General features: G+C 45.2%; 1 protein-coding gene across 14 annotated transcripts in view; it reads right to left on the reverse strand.

The window, feature by feature from the left end:
- Positions 1-20958, reverse strand: part of kif1b (kinesin family member 1B) — a 271960-nt gene that overhangs the window by 132194 nt on the left and 118808 nt on the right. For 8 of the 14 annotated variants that reach the window (XM_078425310.1, XM_078425316.1, XM_078425312.1 and 5 more), the window contains 4 exons: positions 19852-19930; positions 16915-17057; positions 12834-12875; positions 7664-7875 (listed from right to left, as the gene is read on the reverse strand). In XM_078425310.1, coding sequence (XP_078281436.1) covers positions 7664-7875; positions 12834-12875; positions 16915-17057; positions 19852-19930 — 476 coding nt within the window. The remainder of the gene's footprint in view (positions 1-7663; positions 7876-12833; positions 12876-16914; positions 17058-19851; positions 19931-20958) is intronic. The other 6 variants (XM_078425318.1, XM_078425314.1, XM_078425313.1 and 3 more) reach the window with 2 other exon arrangements.

The raw sequence follows: 20958 nt of genomic DNA on the forward strand, positions 1-20958 counted from the left end.
TAAGCTGTGACCCCTGGTTCTGGACTCCCCCAACATCGGGATCAATCTTCCCGCATCTAGCCTCTCCAACCCCTTAAGAATTTTATATGTTTCTATAAGATCCCCCCTCAGTCTTCTAAATTCCAGCGAGTACAAGCCTAGTCTATCCAGTCTTTCTTCATATGAAAATCCCGCCATCCCAGGGATCAATCTGGTGAACCTTCTCTGTACTCCCTCTAAGGCAAGAACATCTTTCCTCAGATTAGGAGACCAAAACTGCACACAATACTCCGGGTGCGGTCTCACCAAGGCCCTGTACAACTGCAGTAGAACCTCCCTGCTCCTAAACTCAAATCCTCTTGCTATGAATGCCAACATACCATTCGCTTTCTTCACTGCCTGCTGCACCTGCACGCTTGTTTTCAATGACTGGTGCACCATGACACCCAGGTCACGTTGCATCTCCCCTTCTCCTAATCGTTCACCATGACTAAGTCCTTTAGGAATGTGTCTTTTTCATCTATACAGTATAAAACATCTGGTCCAGTCTTTGTTCTTTGGAATGATAGCTCGGGCGAGTCAAGTGCTTATTGCTTACTTGCCTCATGTACCCCCGACACTCCCGCCAGCTGATATATTAAAGCTTGTGTTGGTCTACCTAACCCATTGTGTGTTGTCTGTTTTAAGAAGAAGCGAACTTTAACATTGATGCAGAGAATGACGCACATTGAAGGCTGGGATAGATACTTAGACTGCAGGGGATCAAGAGACTGTGTAGGAAAAGATGTTGAAGGCAATGATTAATTCAGTCATAATCTGATCATTTGGCAGAACAGGCTCCAGAAATCATGTAATTCCATTTAATTCCATTTAAATAAAGGCCGTGGAGGCCAAGTCAATGGATATTTTTAAGGCAGATAGATTCTTGATTAGTACGGGTGTCAGGGGTAATGGGGAGAAGGCAAGAGAATGGGGTTAAGAGGGAAAGATAGATCAGCCATGATTGAATGGCAGAGTAGGTTTGATGGGGCAAATGGCCAAATTCTGTTCACATCACGTACGAATTTATATACAGAAATAAGACACTGGAAATCCGAAATAAAAATACTATATGCTTGAAATTATCAGCAGTTCAGGCAGTGTGTGGAGAGAGAAACAGCATTTTTTTTTCAAATGAAAACATTTCATCAGCAGATAACTGCTTTCACACCTCCAGGGCTGCACGGTGGCGCAGCGGTAGAGTTGCTGCCTTACAGCGAATGCAGCGCCGGAGACTCAGGTTCGATCCTGACTAAGGGCGCCGTTTGTACGGAGTTTGTATGTTCTCCCCGTGACCTGCGTGGGTTTTCTCCGAGATCTTCGGTTTCCTCCCACACTCCAAAGACGTACAGGTATGTAGGTTAATTGGCTGAGCAAATGTAAAAATTGTCCCTAGTGTGTGTAGGATAGTGTTAATGTGCGGGGATCGCTGTGCGGCGCGGACCCGGTGGGCCGAAGGGCCGGTTTCCGCGTTGCATCTCTCTAAATCTTTTAAAAAAATCTAAAATCCAGCAATTTCCTGTGCGGAGTTTCCCCTCAGGTGCTCCAGTTTCCTTCCACATCCCAAAGATGTGCCGTGTAAGAAGGAACTACAGATGCTGGTTTAAACCGAAGATAGACACAAAAAGCTGGAGTAACTCAACGGGTCAGGTAGCATCTCTGGAGAGAAGGAATGGGTGATGTTTCGGGTCGAGACCCTTCTTCAGACAGGGAAATCTTAGAATGCTTTCTCTGGAAAGCAGAGAATGATGGGGGATCTGGTTGGATGATTAATTGGCCACTGTAAGTTACGTCTCGTGTAAATGGGCATTAAGACAAAGGGGAAAGGATTTATGTCCGAAGAGGGAATAGGTGGGGAAATGATCGGATTAATCATTTGGAGCATTGCGTGTTGTTGTGGTTGATCCATCATACAAAGGATATGGAGACTTTGGAGAGGGTGCAGAATGCTGCCTGGCGAAGAGAGTATTAGCTACAGGGACAAGTTGGGAAGACTAGGGTAGACACAAAATGCTGGAGCAACTCAGCGGGTCAGGCAGCATCTTTAGAGAAAAGGAATCGGTGACGTTTCGGGTCAGAACCCTTCTTCAGACAAGGTAGACTTAGAATGCTTTCTCTGGAAAGTCAGAGATTGATGGGAGATCTGATAGAAGTGTGCAACATTATGAGAGGCATATTTAGGGTAGACAGTCCAAGCCTTTTTCTCCCAGGGTGATATTGTCAAAACTAGAGGGCATAGCTCGAAAGTGAGACGAGCAACGTTTAAAGGAGATGCACAGTGCAAGTTTTTTTGTTTGCATGGAGTGGTGAATGCCTGGAGCAAAGATACTAGAGTAACAGGATGAACCACTCCGTTGAAATCGCCTATACTGAAGTCTAGTACGTAAAGGAGCGTAACATCCGCCATTTTAGTAGGCAAAACGCGCCGTTCGCTATGCCTCTCGCAGTGTAATCAGTGTTGTGGGGGAACAGTATGTGTGATGATCCCATAAAAATGCAGAATATATCTCATCTATCAATTCACAGATTTTTGTTATTTTTCTTTAAAAATGTTTCTGCAAGTTTCTGCCTGGGGTGCTCTATCTGATGGGGTGGGGGCAGATACGTGGTATTAAAGAGGCTTTTATTTAGGCATAGGGATATGAAAGGAACTGAAGTGTATCTTGGCTTCAATCAAATTTCCTCAAACTCAATTGCAACAAATCTGAAATCATCATCATTGGTCCAAAAACGCTCACCAAATCCACCCAAAACTTCATCCTCAACATTGATGGTCTCCCAGTATCCACCTCCCCTCACATCCGGAATCTTGGAATCATCTTTGATCAAACCCTCTCCGACAAACACATCACAAAGACAGCCTTCTTCCACCCCAAAAACATTGCCCGTCTCCGTCCATGCCTCTCCTCCACAGCTGCAGAAACCCTCATCCACGCCTTCATCACCTCCCGTCTGGACTACTGCAACAGCCTCCTCTATGGCGCACCCTCAAAAATCATCAGTAAACTTCAATACATTCAAAACTCCGCTGCCCGTCTACTCACCCACACCCCGATCCGTGACCATATCACCCCCGTCCTTTACAAACTCCACTGGCTCCCCATCCCCCAGAGAATCCAGTACAAAATCCTCCTCATGACCTACAAAGCCCTCCATAACCTGGCCCCATCCTACCTGACCGACCTCCTCCACAGGCACACTCCCACCTGCACCCTCCGCTCTGCTGCTGCCAATCTCCTATCCCCCCACATCCGGACCAAACTCAGATCCTGGGGGGACAGGGCTTTCTCCATCGCTGCTCCCACCCTATGGAACTCACTACCCCAAACCGTCAGAGACTCCTCCACACTCACCACATTCAAAACATCACTGAAGTCTCACCTATTCAGTACTGCCTTCAACCACTGAAGGTCACCCCACCCTCTGTCCCCTTTCTCTGTTCGTTTACTTATTTATCTATTTATTCACTTCCCTATGTTCTCTAAATCCCTGTAAAGCGTCTTTGAGTATATGAAAAGCGCAATATAAATATAATGTATTATTATTATTATTATTATTAGACTACAGTAGTTTAACCTGGCATCATGTTTGGCATGGACATTGCGGGCCGAAGGGCCTGTTCCTATGCTTCTGTTCTATGTTCCATGTGCTCAAGATGCAGCTACCAGAGTGCAGTGACTGACAATGCAACTTGTGCTTGAGAATAGAGTACAGAATGCGTACCGACCACCCTGACTGCAGGCTATGCAATGCTCAACTCATCACAGTGCAGCAGGACCGCACGCATTTAATCCCATCCATTTCTTGTGTAATCACTTAGCTACTGGGCACGTCTGACAGCGAAGTGAAGCTCTGATCCTGATGTCACACAACCCTGGCAAGAATATTCTCACTGTATGATATGGCCGCTGACGCTGGCTCTGATACAATGGGGATCACCACGACAAAGAGGAGGCTGAGAGGGAACGAGATCTGAGGGGAGGGAGATGATTCAATAAGGGGGGGGGGGGCAAAGGGGTGCCTCAGGGAAGAGACAAGGCAGTTAGGACCATCAGTCTGAAGAAGGGTCTCGACCCCAAACGTCACCCATTGCTTCTCTCCTGAGATGCTGCCTGACCCGCTGAGTTACTCCAGCATTTAGTGAAATAAATACCTTCGATTTGTACCAGCATCTGCAGTTATTTTCTTACAGGCTGTTGGGAGAGGGGGATGGAAAGACGGGTGGATTGAAGATGATGTCTTTATACCTGTATCTTCGTACCCTCGTCAATGTGTCTGGTCAGAGTGTGTCCGGCATATTGTAACGTGTCTAAGCATTTGGATGCATGGCAGAAACCAATGTCCAATTGTCTTGGACCCCAGATATGCAGTGGAATCTTGTGGTCGAAGTCCATTGCTCCCTGAGAGTGGCAACTCAAATAGATAGAGAAGAAGGCGTGTGGCATGTAGGAAAGAAACTGCCGATGCTGGTTAAAATCAACGGTAGACACAAAATGCTGGAGTAACTCAGCGGGTCAGGCAGCATCTCAGGAGAGAAGGAATGGGTGCCATTTCGGGTCGAGACCTTTCTTCAGACTGATGTCAGGGGAGGGGGGCGGGACAAAGATAGAATGTATTCGGAGACAGGAAGACTAGTGGGAGAACTGGGAAGGGGGAGGGGATAGACAGGGAAAGCAAGGGCTATCTGAAGTTAGAGAAGTCAATGTTCATACCGCTGGGGTGTAAACTACCCAAGCGAAATATGAGGTGCTGTTTCTCCAATTTGCGCCTGATCCTCACTCTGACAATGGAGGAGGCCCAGGACAGAAAGGTCAGACTGGGAGTGGGAGGGGGAGTTGAAGTGCTGAGCCACCGGGAGATCAGGTTGGTTAAGATGGACTGAGCAGAGGTGTTCAGCGAAACAATCGCCGAGCCTGCGCTTGGTCTTGCCAATGTAGAGAAGTTGCCACCTGGAACAGCGGATGCATTAGATATGCTATGCTTGCCTTCATCGGTCGGGGCATCGAGTATAAGAGTCGGGAATTATGTTGCAGCTTTACTGAACGTTGGTTCGGCCTCGTTTGAAATATTGTGTGCAGTTCTGGTCACCCCATTACAGGAAGGATGTGGAGGCTTTGGAGAGGGTGTGGAAGTGGTTTACAAGAATGCTGCTTGGATTAGAGGTCAATATATACACACATATGATATATATGTGTACAATAGAGTGTCTTGGAGGCTCTAAAGACAAGGTTGGACAAACTGATTGATTTCTCTGGAGCATTGCAGGCAGAAGGGAAACCTGATAGAGGTACATCAAATTATAAGAGGCATAGACAAGGTAGACACTCAGTACCTTTTTCTTCAGGGTGAAAGCATCAAAGACTAGAGGGCACAGCGTTCAAGTGACAGGGAGAAGTTTCAAGGAGATGCACTGGGCATGTTTTTTACCCAGAGAGAGGTGGGTGCCTTGAAAACGCTGCCAGCAGTGGTGGAGACAGATACCATAGTGGCATTTAAGAGGTTTTTGGACAGGCACACGGATTTGCAGGGAATGGAGGAATATGGAATAAGTGGAGGCAGGGGAGATTAGCTTATCCCGGCATCATGGTTGGCATAGACATTATGAGCCGAGAGACCTGTTCCTGTGCTGTACTGTTCTATGTTCCTTGCTATAGACAATGATAAATTCACAAGTTATAGAGCAGAATTATGCCCATCAAGACTACTCTGCCATTCATTCTTGGCTGATCTATCTTTCCCTCTCAAACCCATTCTCCTGCCTTCCTCCCATGACCCCTGACACCCGTACTAATCAAGAACCTGTCAATCTTCATCTTAAAAGTATCCATCGTTCTGGCCCCCACAGTCGTCTGTGGCGATGAATTCCACAGATTCACCACCCTCTGATTAAAGAAATTCCTCCTCATCCCTGTTTTGAATGTACGTCCTTTCATTCTGAGGCTGTGGCCTCTGGTCCTCGACACTCGTGAAAACATCATCTCCACACCCACTCTATCCAGGCCTCACTCTATCAAGACCTTGTGGTGACTAGTTTGCAATGGCCACTTACATTAAAATAAATCACATACAGCCATCTTCAAAATGTTCGACACTTCCTTGATTCCCCGAGAGAATCCTTCAGAAACATAGAAACAGAAAAAAAAATAGGTGCAAGTAGGCCATTCGGCCCCAACTCTCTAGTTGTCAAGAGAGTTAGATTTAGCTCTTAGAGCTAAAGGAATCAAGGGATATGGGGGAAAAGCAGGAATGGGGTACTGATTTTAGATCAGCCATGATCATATTGAATGACAGTGCTGGCTCGAAGGGCCAAATGGCGTACTCCTGCACCTATTTTTCTGTTTTCTATGTTTCTATGATTCTGAGAGATTCTTTTGGGGATGATGATGATGATTCAGTCTGAATTATACACAAGTACAAGTTGTTCTCCCCGTATCTGACCCGCCGAGACTGCTCGGAACCTTACATATTTCAATCACGTTCCTTCACTCTTCCAAACCCTGGAGACTCAAGTATATCGTGCCCAACCTCTTTTCATCAGATAATCTACCCATTCCAACCGGTAGTCTCGGAAATCACCACCGAATTATCCAACACATTAGCCTTGGGCAAGGAGAACAATTACGTACGCAGTTAATGCGGGAAAAGTTTACGATGCATTTTCCCACATCATCAGTCAGACTATTGAGTATAGAAGTTGGGAGGTCATGTTGAATAAGACATTGATGAGTCCACATCCATAGTGTTGTGCTCAGTTTTGGTCACCATGTTATAGGTAAGATGTTGGCTGGAAGCTGGAAAGGGTGCAGAGATAACTTACGAGGATGTTGCCAGGACTCGAGGGCCTGAGGTACAGGGAGAGGTTGAGCAGGCTACGACTCTACTCCTTGGAGCACAGGAAGATGAGGGTGATCATGTTGAGGTGTATAAAATCATAAGAGGAATAGATCATGTAAGAAAATAACTGCAGATGCTGGTACAAATCGAAGGTAGTTACTCACAAAATGCTGGAGTAACTCAGCAGGTCAGGCAGCATCTCAGGAGAGAAGGAATGGGTGACGTTTTGGGTCGAGACCCTTCTCCACCATAAGAGGAATAGATCAGGTAAATACACGGAATCTTTTGCCCAAAATAGGGGAATCAAGAACCAGAGGATTCTGGTTTAAAGTGAGTGGGGGGGGGGGGGATTCAATAGGAACGAGGGGTAACTTTTTTTTTTTTTTTTTTTAAAACACAAAATGTGGTGGGTATATGGAACGAGCTGCTAGAGGAGGCAGTTGAGACAGGTACTATCAGAACATTTGAGAGACAACACATGGACAGGTACATGGATAGGAAGGGTTTAGAGGGTTACGGGCCAAGCACAGGCAGGTGGGATGGGTGTAGATGGGGCATGTTGGTCGGTGTGGGCAAGTTGGGCCAAAGGGCCTGTTTCCTCCATGACCCCATCACACATTTGCTAAAAGATGAGTATTAAATGCAGTAACCTCTCCATTACAATGACGCTCGTTAGCTTAGAGCACCTAAGACCAAAAACTCAACATACAAAATGCTCAATGCTACTTAAAATCTACATTGATGCCCTGTTGGAAGTACATTGATACAAATTGCAAGGTTGATGAATGAAAACGTTGAATCATGCACGTACCTTTAAGCGTTCAATGGCCTCCTCGCCGCCGGGAGTTGACATGATCCGCTCTTGCAGGCTGGTCACGCATTGAATCGCTGCCTGGCTGCTGAGGGAGGCTGACGATGGCGAGGCCGCTAGCGAGCCCACTGGCGCTGTGGAGAAATGGCCAGGCCTTTGATTCCCTGAGGCTAGTTTGTACTTATGGTTACTGTTCTGTATCTCTTTCAAATCTGAGTAAGAGAGGGAGCGAGCCAAGGGGGGAAAAAAGGGGGAGGAAAAAAAAGGAGAGAGGAGAAAGAGGAAAGGAAGACATAAGACACACGAGACAGGGTTACAGAGCAGGCTTGGACACGAGATGGTAGTTCTAAAACATTGCACTTTAATTTTGATTAGGGTATTAGTAGTAGACAGGAGAAACAAGAATCATAGATATATATAAAGACATTATCAGAATTACTGTAAATCAGGCAACTTTGATAGTTCTTCTTTGATTTGTCAAAGTGACAAAGTGACATTTGATTTGATTTATCAATTTTTTTGACCCAGAAGAAATCTTTTAATAATACTTTGTCCACATTATGATGTCTCTGGAAGACAAACCCAACCGTGCTTAAGTGTATTTGGTCGTACTGTATATCAGGTCTGTCTTTAAAACCACCATCAGTGTACCACTACTGATAATAAGGACACAGTGTAACATGTGTGGTTATGTCCATATCTGGCAAAGGGATCAGCAAAGCATTTAGCTTCAGCAAAGAAAATCATTACACGTGCATTTACACCACACACGTCTCACTTCCCCCACACAAGCCTTACCAAAAAAAAACCCACTATGCTGAAAACAACACGCATTTTATAAAATGGCCAAGTCAATTGCAATCATAAAACTGGCATCAGATCAGTGCACAGGGTCATATCATATCATATCATATATATACAGCCAGGAAACAGGCCTTTTCGGCCCACCAAGTCCGTGCTGCCCAGCGATCCCCGTACATTAACACTATCCTACACCCACTAGGGACAATTTTTACATTTACCCAGCCAATTAACCTACATACCTGTACGTCTTTGGAGTGTGGGAGGAAACCGAAGATCTCGGAGAAAACCCACGCAGGTCACGGGGAGAACGTACAAACTCCTTACAGTGCAGCACCCGTAGTCAGGATCGAACCTGAGTCTCCGGTGCTGCATTCGCTGTAAAGCAGCAACTCTACCGCTGCGCTACCGTGCCGCCCAGGGTCAGAGACACGGGATCTATTCTGTCCTGTTGTAGAAGTGACTGCTCTGGATGTCAGCTCTGAAAGACACCAACATAATCCCTGACTTTGGGGCAATTTTATTCAAATCATCAAGTATTTCCTCAGCCAAAGATGGTGCATCCCTTTAAACTCATACTTTGAGTACCTGACATGCAACATCAGCCACAAATCTCTTCATGTGAAGCTGTGGATTCTCTATTTGAATTCTAATGCTGTTGTCATCCCCTACCCCAATTTGACATTAATGTACACTGTCAACATCTGTCATTAATTGCTACGACCAGAATCTTGGACCTTGCTTGACGCAAGTTAATGAAGGTGCTCACATTGAAAATGAAGTCGTGTACTAGCAGCCAGTTACAAACCAATTGTTCACTGCAAGTTAAATTTCACATCTCTGGGACAGGGCCCTGTTGAGAAGTCGCTGGTCTGAAATATTAATCCAGTTTCTCTCTATTGTGCTGCCTGACCTGCTGAGTATTTTCTGCCACTTATTCATAATAAACTTTTACCTGAATGCCCACCTGTGATTTTTTTTCTAAAAGAGATTTGCACTTATGAAATTACTGTTATTTTCTGCTCATTGCTGTCACATTTGAAAAAAGCAACACATTAAATGACAGCAATATTCGATAATCTACACTGACATAAATATTGCAATCGCAGGTAGGAACCAATCTTTGGAACAGTGGCATCAGCTCTTAAAATAATTCTATTCTTATCTTACATTTCTCGTAGAGACAGAGTCATACAGCAATGGAAACCACCATGCCCAACTTGCCCATGTCAACCAAGATGCCCCATCTACAATAGTTCCACCCCTCTGTATTTGGCCCATATCCCTATAAATCTTTCTTGTCCACACACCTGTCCAAATCTCTTTTAAATGTTGCCATAGTACATGCTTCAACTACCTCTCTCTCTCGTTCCATTTGCCCACCACCCTCTGTCTTGCTTATTCTGGGGCTAATAAGTGTTTTGGCAAGTGGGAAGGAATGTAATCACATTAGCTGAAGAAATGGGGAACCAGATGGCATTTTGAGCATGTCAAAGTACAGTGTGTAGTTCTGGAATGATGGTTGGGAAATGCAGTGTTTAGTTCTGGCCGATTAATCACCTGTCTTATTTAATAAATGAATGTTTAAGAATTGCTTTGTAACTAACATATTTGTGTGTGCTGCTTTTAAAACATTCTGCTATCTGAGACAGATTCTGAAGAGAATAGACAACATAACTTTGTTTCCTGATGGAGTCGCACAGAATGTAAACAGGCATATCAAGCATTTGATACCCATTAATCTGCACTAAACCCATTTATTCTCCTTACATTCACATCAACTGCCCCCAGATTCGACCACTAGATTAACAATGTGTGTGGATGAAATCGGAGCACCCAGAGGAAAACTGGGAGAACTCCACACTGACAGCAGTGGTGAGGAGGAATGAACCTGCATCACTGGACCTGTGAGGCAGCACTTAGACAATAGACAATAGGTGCAGGAGTAGGCCATTCGGCCCTTCGAGCCAGCACCGCCATTCAATGTGATCATGGCTGATCATTCTCAATCAGTACCCCGTTCCTGCCTTCTCCCCATACCCCCTGACTCCGCTATCCTTAAGAGCTCTATCTACCTCTCTCTTGAATGTATTCAGAGAATTGGCCTCCACTGCCTTCTGAGGCAGAGAATTCCACAGATTCACAACTCTGACTGTAAAAGTTTTTCCTCATCTCAGTTCTAAATGGCCTACCCCTTATTCTTAAACTGTGGCCCCTGGTTCTGGACTCCCCCAACATTGGGAACATGTTTCCTGCCTCTAACGTGTCCAACCCCTTAATAATCTTATACGTTTCGATAAGATCCCCTCTCATCCTTCTAAATTCCAGTGTATACAAGCCTAGTCGCTCCAGTCTTTCAACATATGATAGTCCCGCCATTCCGGGAATTAACCTAGTTAACCTACGCTGCACGCCCTCAATAACAAGAATATCCTTCCTCAAATTTGGAGACCAAAACTGCACACAGTACTCCAGGTGCGGTCTCACTAGGGCCCTGTACAAATGCAGAAGGACCTCTTTGCTCCTATACTCAACTCCTCTTGGTATGAAGGCCAACATTCCATTGGCTTTCTTTACTCCCTACTGTACCTGCATGCTTCCTTTCAGTGACTGATGCACTAGGACACCAAGATCTCGTTGTACATCCCCTTTTCCTAACTTGACACCATTCAGATAATAATCTGCCTTCCTATTCTTACCACCAAAGTGGATAACCTCACACTTATCCACATTAAACTGCATCTGCCATGCATCCGCCCACTCACACAACCTGTCCAAGCCACCCTGCAACCTCATAGCATCTTCCTCACAGTTCACACTGCCACCCAGCTTTGTGTCATCTGCAAATTTGCTACTGCTTGCATCACCATGCTGCTTAAAAATAAAGCAACAGGAGACAATTTAGACCTGCAATCTCCTCTGCGATCATGATTAATTCCTTACTCCCACCTATGATTTGTCCTTCTTAATCAAAGGATAATCAGGTTAGCAAGGGGCTGTGGGGTGATCTTAGAGAGGTGTATGAAATCATGAGGACAATAGATATGGTAAATGCAGTCTTTTAAACAGGGTAGGGTAATCAAGAGCCTGGGTTTATGTTGAGAGGGGAAAGAATTAATGGAAACATGAGGAACAACTTTCTCACACAGAGGGTGTTGGGTGTATGGAACAAACTGCCAGAGGGTGAGGCAGGTACTGCATTAACATTTAAATGACATATTGACAGATATATGAAAAGACTTAGAGGATGGGACTTGTACAGATGTCAGCAAGGGCAAGTTGGGCCAAAGGGTGTGTTTCCATGCTGTGTGACCATCTCTATCTTAACATGTACAATCAGCCTGAATGAGCTGCTATTTGCAGGGAGCATTGTGTTCCCCGGCCCTCAACTCACAAACCAATTGAAACAGTTGCCCTCCACCCAATAACTTGGGAACTTAGAACATAGAACAGAACAGCACAGGAACAAGCCTTTCTGCCCACACTGGCTGTGCTGAACGTGATGCCAAGGCCAAGTATTATCTGCCCGCATGGAATCCATATCCCTCCATATGCTGCATATCCAAGTGCCATGTGAAAGGGGAGATATGGATCATGTGCAGGTAGAGATTAGTTTAACTTGGCATTAAGTTGGACATGGACGTTGCTGGCCAAATGTCCTGCTTCTGTGCTGTACCTTTCTAACATTTTATGTTCTACAATGCAGGCTATGAATGTACCTTTACATTGTCACCAATTTCTGGTCAATAGTTAAAAGGATAGGTTTATTAGTAAAAACTAGATTTAACTCTGAAATAGATTTACTTATCAGTAAGTAGAGCAAATGTTTCTCGACTTGCCTTGCATATTCAGAGCTCTGAGTCCACATTCTGTTCTAGATGTTACATTGTTTTTGGAACAACTCTACTGTTCATTCATCGACCTGCAAGAAATACCTGCTCGGCTTTGTGCTGCTGTGGTCTGATGTGATGCCAGCCACTTCGTAAGTCAAGTTGTAAAATTAAACGGGACCTTGTTAACAGCAGCAGAAGAAAATAGAAACAGTGGCTGCAGCTGGAGGTTGGAAAGGCACTCGCTGAAGGTTAGTGCATTACCCTGGCAGCGCGTGGCTTGTACATACACTTGCGTCTGTGCCATTCCAAACCAGGAGCCAAAGATCCTCGTGTACTGAGGAACCATTCCCAGTCATCCCATTTACTCTGCAAACGTTGCATGGTATACTTAAAGCAGGATCATAGGCAATCTCCCTGGGTTTTTTTCCTGCAGAAAGCGCCGCAGATTTGGGCATGCAAAGCTCGGGTTGAAGCAGGGCCGATTAAAAGCGGGTTTGCGGGAGATTTAGAAAGTACCGACACACACGTATACACACATTTGATTCCACTTCCAGAGTAATCATCAGTCATTGGCTCAACTGGAGGGATGCAGGAGAACGAGAAGGGTCAAAGAGCATTCTGAAAACTCAGGCATCGCTGTTTTCTGTTGAACACATTACGCAGGCAAAAGACTTCCCTGAAGCTTAAAATGCCCGGCGTCTCTTTACTCCAAGTGGCAAAGGCCTAATGCCACAATAACTCTCAGCTCCAACCTCACACATGAACCCCAAAACCTTGCCCATACAACCTTTACACCCAGTCACCATTAAACTTATGTGAGAATTTGTTCCCACTTGTTAAAGGGCATATAGTGAAGCATACGGATTAATTGCCCACATACATATTACAACGTGGAAAGAGGACATTCGGCCCACTGTGCCAATGCCAGCTCCCATTAAAAGAATCCCATCACTTACCCATCCACAGTGGTGTCACAAATTACTCTCTCTCATCACCCTGCCCGCCTTACGATTCTTTTGCCACTTTATTACAGTGAACAATTACCAACCAGTGCATCTTTGGGACGGGGGGGGACGGGGGGGGGGGGGGGGGGAAGCCAGAGCACCCGGGGTAATCCCACAGCATGGTCACAGCAAGAGCGTGCAAACTCCTCTATGGAAGCATTTTTGTGGTCGGGGTCAAACCAGGGTGACTCGAGCTGTGAGGCGGCAGCACTAACTCATATGCCACGGGGCTGACATTAAATTCTCCGAAGACACATGCACATACATTAGGGGACACATGCACGTACATTAAAGAACAGCTGTATTCGCATAACAGCACGCACACAATTAGCATTCACAGCCTTCGCTTCTACAAACCTTCTTACAAAATTCTCAACAGAAAAGCCATGGGAAACTCTCCAAGCAATTGAAAAAAATGAGACTTGGAGGAAGAGAAATTTTTAATATTCCTCTGTCACACAAAGTGGGATGTAACTAAATTGGAAGTATCTGCAAGGGGCAAGCAGTATTTCAAAAAGGTCAACCATATAATTCACACACTAAATATCTTAAATCGTCATGGGATATCATATCCCAGGCACTAATTTAAATCAGTTATATAACTCCAGATAAATAACAAACTCTAACTTCCGAGGACAACTAAGAGCTTTGTTAAGGCAGCTGAGATGCAGCACAATGCCATTACTGGATTAAAATGCAAGCTCTGTTATTGAAGATGACTTTCTTCAAAGAAAGCTGCAGTTCTCGAAAAATAATTTTGGAAATGTTGACAGAGAAATTAAATCAGGAGAATTGATTTCTCCTGACTTCAGTACGGGTAGAATTGAAAATAGGGAACTTCAGAAGTCAGTGCACTAACTCAAACTCCAACCAGTTGAGAATAGTTCAAACACAGTGGACAAGACATTAGCACTAATATTCATGAAGTACAGTAAAAACACAAGCATTTTGTGGAGATTATAAAAGGATCAAAATTAATTTCACTTTGCAAAGCAATTATATTAGATTCTGTACTATTATCCAAAACTATTTGCGTGTTGAATTCCATCAAAAGATTTTGCCTACTAAAATTTTGAATTTGTCATCTAAAGACTAGTAAGGGTTACGTTTGGCTTAGCTTAGATATACAGCATGGAAATAGGCCCTTTGGCCCACACTGACCATCGATCACCTGTTCATGCTAGTTCTATGCTATCCCACTTTCACATCTACACCCTACCCACTTGGGGCAATTTTATAGAAGCCAATTAACCCACACATCTTTGGAATGTGCAAAGAAACTGGGGCACCCAGAGGAAGACTTGGACAGGTTGAGTGAGTGGGCAGATGCATGGCAGATGCACTATAATGTAGATAAATGTGAGGTTATCCACTTTGGCGACAAAAGTAAGGCAGCAGATCATTATCTCAATGGTGTCAGATTAGGCAAAGGGGAAGTGCAATGAGATCTTAGTGACTGGTGTACAAGGACACCGAAAGTAAGCGTGCAGGTACAGCAGGCAGTGAAGGAAGCTAATGGCATGTTGGCCTTCATAACGAGAGGATTTGAGTATAGGAGCAAAGAAGTCCTTCTACAGTTGTATAGGGCCCTGGTAAGACCACATCTGGAGTATTATGTGCAGTTTTGGTCTCCTAATTTGAGGAATGACGTCCTTGCTATTGAGGCAGTGCAGCGTAGGTTCACAAGGTTTATCCTTGGGATGGAGGGACTGTCATATGAGGAAAGATTGGAAAAACTAGGCTTGTATTCACTGGAGTTTAGAAGGATAGGAGGGGACCTTATAGAGACGTATAAAATTATAAAAAGAACTAGACAAGCTAGATGCAGGAAAAATGTTCCCAATGTTGGGAGAGTCCAGAACCAGTGGACATAATCTAAGAATAAAGGGGAGGCTATTTAAAACTGAGGTAAGAAACTTTTTCACCCAGAGAGTTGAGAATTTGTGGAATTCTCTGCCACAGAAGGCAGTGGAGGCCAATTCACTGGATGAATTTAAAAGAGAGTTAGATAGAGCTCTAGGGGCTAGTGGAATCAAGGGATATGGGGAGAAGGCAGGCATGGGTTACTGATTGTGGACGATCAGCCGTGATCACAATGAAGGGTGGTGCTGGCTCAAAGGGCCGAATGGCCTCCTCCCGCACCTATTTTCTATGTTTTCTATGAAGCCAATGAAATTACAGGGAGAGTGTGCAAACTCCACACAAAGAGGGCCATAGGTCAGGATCAAAGAGCGTCATAGGACAGTGGCACTGTGCTGCAGCAGCAGCTCTACCAGCTGCACTACTGTGCCCTCAAACATGATTACGGATAACATTTAACCATAACCAATTAAGTAAAATGTCATAGAGAACAAATAATGGGTTTCCAATAGAACATCATGGGAGGCAGATTCAGGCTCTGGAGTCAGAGTCCTCCGGATTGAACTCGAGCATCCTTTATCAATCCCCAGTCACGGAGGTGACAATGTATCGGGTAGCTCCTGCCCAGCTTGTTCATGGAACCCTATCCCAAGAGCACGTGTGCTGGTTTTAGATGAGGGACCCACATGTATGTTACACAGGAGTTAAACCTTCCCCGTGCACCGTTAAACCTTTTGCAACGCCTGCCTTACAGCGCCAGAGACTCGGGTTCGATCCTGACTATGGGTACTGCCAGCCTGGAGTATGCACCTTCTCCCTATGACCGCAATGGTTTTCTCCGGGTGCTCCGGTTTCCTCCCACACTCCAAAGACGTACACGTTTGTAGGTAATTGGCTTCGGTTAAATTATAAATTGTTCCCAGCGTATAGTATAGTTTATAAGGTGTGAGGGAAGGAACTGCAGATGCACCAAAGATGGACACAAAATGGTGGAGTAACTCAGCGTCTCTGGAGAGAAGGAAAGGGTGACATTTCGGGTCGAAGCTGAAGGAAGGGTCTCGACCGGAAACGTCACGCAGTTCTTCTCTCCAGAAATGCTGCCTGTACCACTACAGCATTTCGAGTCTATCTACAGTCTATGAGGTGAATGGTGATCGGTGCAGACTTGATGGACAAAAAGGGCCTGTTTCAGCGCTGTGTCTCTAAAGACTAATCTGGAAGCAATAATGGTCAAGATTAAGGATTGAGGAGGTAAAGGGTTTCTCATTTTGCTTCACGCTTCTTTCCAGACCCTCAATAAAATCACATGCTGGGAGAACACTGGAGCGATAGAAAATACTGACTCTTATTTTGTATTTGCTCTTCCTCAGAGAAAAAAAATGTAAAGTATTTCCTAAGAGTCGGAAGGGACTTAACTATGATCGGAAATGCATTTGACCTGAATAACTCAAAGCCATACACACACACACACACACACACACACACACACACACACACACACACACACACACACACAAACCATGAGAAGATTATTGGATTATTACTTAGAATTTAAATAGAAATCACAGAGAATTCCTGCACCAACAATACAACTAAAATGGCACCCTGCGGATAATCTGAATTGAAAATTCCTTCTACTCAGATCTATAAAAGGGCTTGCTGCCTGAGGCAATCCTTGCATACAAAAGCAGCTGACGTGCTTTAGTTATTGGGGATTTCTTGGGAGGTTATGTTCAGTACTTAAGCTACTTACTGTCTAAGATATCGCCGAGGCCCTGGGAGCAGAGCAAGTCCTTCAGTCGCGTGACTTCATCCTTCAGCTCGCGGATCAGTTTAGCATTTGGATCCTCGTTAATCACCGCGTTGCACTTGATCTGCTTCGCACGGTCCGCGTATCTGCAGCGTAAAGATGCAGGGAACACCGAGTAGTGACAGGGAGACTCCACAGGACACAGGATCCCCAGAGGCCTCGTAAAGCACAGAGTCTTGTACCCCAAGGTAGGGCAATAAAGAACCAGAGGACATAGGTTTAAGGTGAGAGGGGAAAGATTTAATACCCACCTGAGGGGCAACCTTTTCACTCAGAGGGTGGTTGAGTATATGAAATGAGTTGCCTTCAGATGTGGTTGCGGCAGGTACTAATACAGCATTTAAAAGAAACTTAGATACATGGATAGGAAAGGTGACGAGGGATATGGGCCAAACACAGGCAAATAGGACGATCTTAGATGGGGCATGTTGGCCTGCATGGGCAAGTTGGGCCGAAGGGCCTGTTTCCGTGCCGTATGACTCCATGACTACCTTTTCAGCCCAGTGAGTGGAATTACTGACCTAATGTCGGAATCGCAAACCAAACAACGTTATTGTGATAGACACAAAATGCTGGAGTAACTCAGCGGGACAGGCAGCATCTCTGGAGAGAAGGAATGGGTGACGTTTCGGGTCGAGACCCTTCTTCAGACTTATTGTGATGTTGACCGAGGTTAAGCATAGGTCTGGGAAAATCTCTTTAAATAGAAGAGTTTAGTTTAACTCAAAATCATGTTAAGCACAGAAATTATGGGAGTGAATGGCCTATCCCTGTGCTGTAGTGTTCCATGTTTAAAAGTAGTGACTAATAATATTTTATACCCGTTCAAACATTGCAAAGAGGGCCTGTGAGAAATTACTTAATCAGAAGGTGGCACCTCTAATAATGCAGCAATGCCTCACTCATGCAATTGATTTTACTTCTCATGTCATTGGAAGAGGGGTCTTGAACTACAGGGTCAAAGCCATCATTCAGCACGAAAGACAAAGGGCGAAAATCTGACCTGTGAGGAGAAATAGGACCTCAACGGACCTGCAGAAAGAGTGCACTGGCCTATAAAGACAGGAGCTGGGTAGGGGGACAAACCACCTCTACTATCCGAATGAGGAGGGAAATGAGGGAGAATAAACCTGCCGGGGAATCACCGCATAAATCATTGGTATAAATGTACACATTTGCAAGGTTGCCGTTGTAGTCTGGCAGGCAGACCTCCACCATGATGAGTCCGAGCATCAGCTGCCCGACCCCCACGGTTTCTTGTGCCTCAGTAGGACTATAACGATGGAGTAAAGTCCAACCAGGGTGGTTGGACTTGTCATTCCATCCATCACAGCGGCACATCTCCTTGCGACCTTGGAGGTAATCCAGGCCCATGGAGACTGCGCCAGCTCACAGAGTAATCCTTACCCCCGGAATTTTTCCCTGTGACCCCCCTTCTTTCCATCAGCTGCCCTCACACATGCAGCTTCAAGCAGCCAATTAACCCGCCAATCTACGCGATGAGGGAGGAGATCGTTACAGATGGAGGAAAGGCACAGACCACGTGCTGGAGGTCAGGAATGAATCCAGGCTGCTGGAGAGGTCAAGCAGCAACTCTATGGCCACACCCCTTCCCACCCCCCCCCCCCCCCCTCCTCCCTACCCACCCATCACCCTTTGAGGTGTCTCATTCTATTGTTATTATGTTGATAAGTGGGAAAAACTGGAAAAACAAAGTCATAGATCAATACAGCTCATAAACAGGCCCTTTGCCCCACCTTGCCCATGCCAACAAATTTGACACGCTGGGCTGTGTAGGAAAGAAAACTGCAGATGCCGGTTTAACAAAACGCAAAATGCTGGAGTATCTCAGCGGGTCAGGCAGCATCTCAGGAGAGAAGGAATGGGTGACGTTTCAGGTCGAGACCCTTCTTCAGACTAATGTCAGGGGAGGGCGCGGGGCAAAGATAGGATGTAGTAGCAGACAGGAAGACTAGTGGGAGAACTGGGAAGGGGGAGGGGAAAGAGAGGGGCAGAGGAACTATCTGAAGTTAGAGAAGTCAATATTCATACTGCTGGGGTGTTAAACTGCCCAAGCGAAATATGAGGTGCTGTTCCTCCAATTTGCACTGGGCCTCACTCTGACAGTGGAGGAGGCCCAGGACAGAAAGGTCAGATTGGGAATGGGAGGGGGAGTTGAAGTGCTGAGCCACTGGGAGATCAGGTTGGTTAAGGCAGACAGAGCAGCATTTGCCCACAGTTGTTACATCTCCCCCTGAACCCTGCCTATCCATGTATCTGTCCAAATGTCTTTTTAAAATAACAATTGTACCCGCTTCTATAGACTCCACTGGCAACTCGATCCAAATACGGACTAGCCTCTGAGTGCCCCTTCTTAAATCTCTCCCCTCTCACCTTACCTCTGTGCCCTGTAGTTTTATGATACAATAAAACCTTATTGATCCCAGGAGGGAAGATTGATCTGCCAACAGTCATTAAAAACACAAAATACATGAAACATGAAATTAAAGTGACAAGTGGAAGGAATTGGGGATGTGCAAAGATTGAGGAGGGGTTTGTTAGAATCCTCCACCCTAGGAAGAAGACCGAGTGTTCACTATATCCATGCCCCTCGTGATCTTGTACATTGCAATAAAGTCTCCCCTCAGCCTCCCATGCTCCAAACGTAGTTCTGGATGATTCACAATAATTTTTTTTACTTCAATTTTCCTTACTCGACTCTAAAATACGTAAAGCTGGAGAGATCAAAGGATCGTTCAAGCATGAAAACTGAACATGGGGTCACTGACGAGTTTAACGCTACTGTGGAAGAGTCACTGCAAATGCAGCCACTCGCACAAGGAGAGGGTTTGCACTGGAGAACGTTACTAATGGACATACCTTAAAGTGCTGAGAGTTTCATCATAGTTGATGTCAGCTGGGCTGAGGGCAGCAACCATTGCAGTCCGTGAGTTTCCACCTGAGAGAAACACCATAGCACAATCAGCAGCAGGATCCACAAAATTAATGACGCTGATAACTTGACTGTTAATGACGCTGACTGACCGTTGAGTTACCCCAGCATTTTGTGTCCTTTTGTGTGAACTAGCATCAGCAGTTCCTTATTTCTACATCATCTGATGCCTGGTTTGATGAAGGCAGATTAACATACCCTCATTGTCTTATGGAGACAAAGAAATGCAGGTGCTGGTTTACCAAAAAGACACAAAGTGCTGGAGTAATTCAGTGGCGCACATAGCGCCTCTGGAGAACATGGATTTGGGTCAGGATCCTAATTCAGATTGATTGTAGGGCGAGGGAGAGAAAGAAGAGAGGAGAGGCAAAGTCTCTTCATCTCTAACCATCTATATACTAAAACTCTCGTTTGTTATCTTGTTTGTGACTGAACTTCAGCCAAAACGGTACACGATAGCGTGACAATTTTAGGCCCACCTTACTCACCATTGTCACTTTAGTGATAATGCAAGCAGTTTTATTGAAATCAGTCTTATATTTTTAAAGTTATTCACATTTTAAAGTTTAAAAGGAGGGGAGGGGGAGGGGAGGAGGGGGGAGTGGGGGAGAAGGGAGAGGGGAGGGGGGGTTGAGGAGAGAGGGGAGAGGGGGAGGACAGGGTGCTGTACCAATGCAGGAGAGGTTTGGGCCTAACGGGTCCACTTGGTCTAGTTCTAAATAAAATGCTTTATTGTTATGCTTCCAACAATACTGCACAAGAGTTTATCCGAAATCTATGAAATGCATTTAAACCCAAACTTTAAGCGATCAGCATTGATTTAGTCTATTGTGTCTTTTAAGCTCTGATAAAACCAGGAAATTAGTAGCAGTCACAAGGTGCTGGAGTAAATCAGCGGCTCTGGCAGCATCCCTGGAGAACATGGATAGGTGACCTTTATGGGTCGGGACATTTCTTCAGACTGATGGCTTCTCCAGGCATGCAGCCTAGCTCGCTGAGTTACTCCTGTACCTTGTATTTTTTTGTAAACCTGC

Source organism: Rhinoraja longicauda, chromosome 30, assembly GCF_053455715.1.
Source record: "Rhinoraja longicauda isolate Sanriku21f chromosome 30, sRhiLon1.1, whole genome shotgun sequence".
Taxonomy (NCBI): Eukaryota; Metazoa; Chordata; class Chondrichthyes; order Rajiformes; family Arhynchobatidae; genus Rhinoraja; species Rhinoraja longicauda.